The following is a 5,485-nucleotide window of genomic DNA, read 5'->3' on the forward strand; positions in this document are numbered from 1 at the left end:
CGCGCAATTCATATTACATATATGTACTTGTATAAATGTTACTCTAAGTTAAAATGAATAAACTTTATTAAATTAAATATGAACCCAGTGCATTTTAATTAAAAGTGAAAGACAGTGTGTTAAGTAAAAGACGGTGTGTGAAAAAAAGACACACCACAAATGGTGTCAGAAGTATAATAAAAGACCACTACGTGAATTAGTGCCGATTGATCATCAAATCAAAGCCAATGCGCTAAAATCGGGATAAACGTTCTTTAAAACGAAAAAACAATTCAAACGGTGGCAAAATTGTGGAAAATGTTCTTTTAAACTTAGAAAAAGGACAGACGAAAGTAAAAACCGTTACGAAAAAACGGGAATTAGACAAGCAGGCGACGACGCCAACAGTTCAGCAATTCAGTTTTCACGATAAGTGCGCAGGCAACAAGGCGGCGGCGTCAACAGTTCAGTAGCAGAGAGAAACGGCCGTTCAGTTGGGAACAGAACGGAGTGAGACAGCGGGCAAAAGTTGCGTTGTGTGTGAGTGACGTCACATAGCAAGTGTGGTATTGTCGACAGCAGAGAGGCGTCGACTGCGGTAGCGCTGAGTGCGAGCGCATGCGGAATTGGCTACGTGAGAGAACGGTGAAGAGTATTCACAAGAGTTGACGGCTGCGTGGGAGATTCAAATGCTGTGTTCATTTTGACGGCTGCGTGGGAGATTCAAATGCTGTGTGCATTTTTGACGGCTGCGCGGGAGAACAAGAGAACGTTTGAAAATTGACGGCAGCGAGGGATGAAATTTGAACAATCGTAGCTGAAGCTGGTTGAAGCGTTAGAGCTAAGTATTTGTATATCGATAAATTTTGTATGTGTATTGATGAATTTTGCTCTAACTGATTCATTTTTGCGTTGAGAAATTACATTTTGAGAAATTTTAAATAAAATTAAAGTAAATGAAATAATTTTGAGAAAAGGGCTAAGAGAAAAGTTTTAAGAAAATTTTGATTGAATTAAATTAAAGCTGCATATACCTTTGTTTACGGAGAAGTACATTTTAAAATTTAATTAATTTTATTATAATAATTTTATACGGCTTTTGTAATATTTTTGTATTTAATAAACATTGTAAGACAAAATGGACCGTGACCAAATTTTAGGTTTGAACATACAGGAACTGAAAGAGAAATTGGGTGGGTTGGGATTAGCGACCACTGGACGAAAACCGACATTGCAGGACCGGTTACTAGAACACTTCGGCCTGAATGTGAGCGACAATGAAGACAGCGATTGTAACGATGCTGCAAGTCAACGTAGTGCTGTCTCGAGCGTACGAAAAATTGAGCGATCAGTGTTTACCTTGCGAGATATTGAAGATTCGCTGACATCATTCTCCGGTTCGGGGCAACCAAGCATCGAGCAATGGTTGGAAGAGTTCGAGGAGAATGCAGAAGCGGTGAGCTGGAACGAGTTGCAGAAATTCATTTATGCAAAGCAGCTTTTGAAGGGTGCAGCAAAAATATTTGTTCGAAGTCAGCGCGGTATCAACAGTTGGAGTTCACTGAAGCAGGCGCTAAAAGCGGAATTTGGAGTTGTTGTATCGTCAATAGAAATTCATCGCACACTACGAAATAGTCGCAAACGTCAAGGGGAAGATCTCATGGAATATCTCTATAGCTTGATGGAGATCGGCAAGTCGATAAACTTAGACGACACCAGCTTGATAGAGTATTTCATTGAAGGCATTCCGGATTCCAAGGCGGGTAAAGCAAATTTGTACCAGGCTAAAACCGTAAAAGACCTAAAGGAGCAGGTGAAGGTTTATGAAAAAATCAAAGTTCCTGTTTCAAAACCGCAATTCGTCAACGCAAACAAAACGTCGTCTACGTCATCAAACATAGCTTCGTCGAGTTCAGGTAGTTCAGCGAAAAAATGCTACAATTGCGGAGATGATTCACATTTTGTTAGAGACTGTCCACGCAAAAAGGTGAAATGTTTCAAATGCGGTGTAGAAGGTCACCGAGCAACAGAGTGCTCTACAGTTGGAAACTTAGTTAAGAAGGAGAAAAACGCAAATATGATGAAGACGAAAGCAGCAGTAAAGCCCAATAAGTGAAGCAGTTTAACTTTCAAGGACATTCGGATGAATGGAGTATGTGTTTCGGCATTAATCGATACGGGTGCAGATGCATGTTTGATGCGATACGATACACTGTTGATGTTGGATTTGGACGTGAAGCTGACAAAGGAAAGAGTATGCTTGGTCGGAATTGGGGACAGTGAACTTACAACAATAGGTAGCTTCTCCATTCGCATTGAAGTTGATGGCATATGGTTAGAAATGAAATTCCATGTTGCCAAAGAGACTGACTTGAAGTATGCTCTAGTAATTGGTAACAATATTTTGAAGGATGTCGATCTGATTGTAACCGAGGATGGTGCGGAGTTCAGACAAAAGGAAGTAGGGAAACAACAACGTAAGGTGCAACAACTGGCTGATAAGCATAGCGAGGAAAGCTCGGATGGTGCTGATGCTAAGGAGCATGCAGCTGAAGCCGTCGAGCCGGAGACTAAGGTCATGGGTGAGCACAAGCAGGTGCAAAAGACTGTGAGCCGAAACAGTGGTATGCAAAAGGCGGTGGCTATAGAGCACAGCGAGTACGTGAGCGAGCGCGCTGCTGTGGCTGAGGAGTCACGTGAGTATCCACCAATGTGGAACGCTATGGAGAAGCTGTATACTGAAGGCGCAGGCAAGAGCGCTGTTATAGCAGGAAAACCAGTGGCAGTTGCGGGCGAAAATCGAGTTGTCCAGCTGATGAAGGAGTTCGGTGAATTATGTCTGGTCGAAAGCATAAACGAGAAGGCCGACGTTGAAGTGAACGTATCCCACCTACAGGTAGAGCAAGCAGATGCGGTAAAGGAAATGGTTGGCGCATATACCCCTGTGAGAAATTTCGAGTCACCAGTCGAAATGAAAATTTTGTTGATCGACGATAATCCTGTGTTCGAGAGACCGAGACGAATGTCCTACGCTGATCGATGCGTAGTGGACGAGCAAGTGGCGCTGTGGCTGGCAGAAGGGATCATTAAACCCAGTATTTCCAACTACGCGTCACCAGTTGTACTTGTATCCAAGAAAGATGGAAGAAAATGACTCTGCTGTGATTATCGACGACTGAATGAAAAGATAGTCCGAGATAATTTCCCTATGCCAATGATGGATGATGTTATCAAACGACTGAGTGGAGCAAACGTTTTTACAACATTGGACCTAAGAAACGGATTTTTCCATGTTCCAGTCCAGGCGGATTCGCAAAAATACACGTCATTTGTAACACACAACGGGCAATATGAGTTTCGATACGTACCATTTGGAATCTCAAACTCGCCGGCAGTGTTCACCAGATTCGTTATGGCTGTGCTGAGAGAGCTGATCCAAGATGGAACGGTGATAGCCTACATGGATGACCTTATCATTCCCTCCAAGGACGAAGAAGAAGGTATCCTGAAGTTGGAGCGCGTTTTACTGACAACAGCATCAAAAGGGTTGCAGATCAAATGGAGTAAATGCCAATTTCTGTTACGAAGAGTCGAATTTCTCGGATATGTCATCGAAGACGGTTCAATAAAACCCTCTGAGGCGAAAACAATTGCTATAAAAGACTTTCCGATACCGCGAAATCGTACAGAAATGCAACGTTTCCTGGGATTGACGTCATACTTCAGAAGATTCGTTGAAGGTTACGCTGTAATTGCCAAACCACTCTCCGATCTACTGCGAAAGGACGTAAAGTTCAGGATAGAAGAGGAGCATCTAGCAGCTTGTCAACAGTTGAAAATAGCGTTAATGAATCCTCCAATTTTAAAGCTGTATAATCCAAAAGCAGTAACTGAAGTGCACACGGATGCTTGCATGTTTGGCTACGGAGCTGTGCTGCTGCAGAAAGATAACGACGATCAAGATTTCCACCCGGTCCAATACATGAGTCGTAAGACTAAACCTGCAGAAGAGCGGTACCATTCGAACGAATTGGAAGTGTTAGCGATTGTGGAATCGCTAAAGAAATGGCGAGTGTACCTGATGGGCATGAAGTTTAAGATAGTCACTGACTGCAACGCATTTGCCATGACAATGAAGAAACGCGATGTGCCACTACGTGTATCCCGTTGGGCGATTTTCCTGCAAGACTTTAATTATGTAATCGAGCATAGAAAAGGGACCAGAATGCGACATGTCGACGCTTTGAGCCGTGTCTCGTGCTTGATGTTGGAAGACTCACTAAATCACAGCCTCAAGAAGGCTCAACAAAGCGACGATTGGACGCGAGCCGTACGAAAAGTATTGGAGAAGGATGACTACGAAGATTTCTACATAAAGCACGAGGTGCTGTATAAAAACCCAGATAAAGAGCTGATAGTCGTACCGTTGTCAATGGAGGACGAAATCATCAAGATGGCACATCGGCAAGGTCACTTTTCCATTAAGAAAACACAAGACGCTGTCGAGAAATCATTCTTTATCCCGCAATTAAATTCAAAAGTAACGAAAATCGTGAGAAGCTGTATTGAGTGTATAGTCACTGATGCTAAGTCTGGAAAGAAAGAAGGATTGCTGAATCCTATCAACAAGGAGGACAAACCATTGGGAACTTTCCATCTCGATCATGTTGGTCCGATGGAGACGACAAATAAGTCATACAACTACATACTTGTTGTTATTGACGCTTTTTCGAAATTTGTGTGGCTTTATCCCACGAAAAACACTGGAGCAGAGGCAGTTGTAGAACGCCTGAAGAAGCAAGCTGCTATATTCGGTAATCCGAAGCGTGTAATCACCGATAGAGGCGCCGCATTTACATCAAATCTCTTCAAAGACTACTGTGAAGGCGAAGGTATCCAGCATCTACTGATAGCGACTGGCATTCCAAGAGGAAACGGCCAAGTAGAGCGAATACACAAAATTGTAGTACCCATGGTGTCAAAACTATGTCACGAAACCCCAAGCAGTTGGTACAAACACGTCGATAAAGTGCAACAATTCATAAATAGCACTCCGCCTCGTAGTACCAAGACGACCCCATTTAAAATACTGACGGGCTTAGAGATGCGTGTTCCGGGTATTCCAGAACTACAGGAAATGCTAGATGAAGCCGCAATCGATGAACTTAATGCCGATCGAGATGCAGTGCGCCAACAAGCGAAGGAAAACATCATCGAAATTCAGCAGGAGAATCGGAATTGTTATAATTCACGCCGCCGAACAGCAACCAACTACGACATTGATGAACTGGTGGCCATTAAGCGTACCCAGTATGGAACGGGTTTGAAATTGAAGCCCAAATATTTCGGGCCATACAGAGTTGTAAAAAAGATGGAGCATGATCGCTACGAAGTGGTAAAAGTCGGAGACCACGAAGGCCCAGGGCGTACCACAACGGTGGCCGAATTCATGAAGAAGTGGAACCCTTCATTCGGGACGAATGAAGCCGCAGGATGGCCGAATGTG

The 5,485-nt window shown here is 43.3% G+C and overlaps 1 protein-coding gene across 1 annotated transcript; it reads left to right on the forward strand.

The window, feature by feature from the left end:
- The first annotated feature begins 1,117 nt into the window (after positions 1-1,117).
- LOC120779371 lies at positions 1,118-2,095 on the forward strand. Its single transcript, XM_040111565.1, has one exon. The coding sequence runs from the start codon at positions 1,118-1,120 to the stop codon at positions 2,093-2,095; it is 978 nt and encodes a 325-aa protein (XP_039967499.1).
- The last annotated feature ends 3,390 nt before the right edge of the window (positions 2,096-5,485 follow it).

Source organism: Bactrocera tryoni, unplaced genomic scaffold (genome assembly GCF_016617805.1).
Source record: "Bactrocera tryoni isolate S06 unplaced genomic scaffold, CSIRO_BtryS06_freeze2 ctg7180000340314_QRY, whole genome shotgun sequence".
NCBI lineage: Eukaryota > Metazoa > Arthropoda > Insecta > Diptera > Tephritidae > Bactrocera > Bactrocera tryoni.

Coding starts and splice junctions, on each gene's coding strand:
- LOC120779371 (XM_040111565.1), top strand. CDS start 1,118: ATGGACCGTGACCAAATTTTAGGTTTGAACATACAGGAACTGAAAGAG.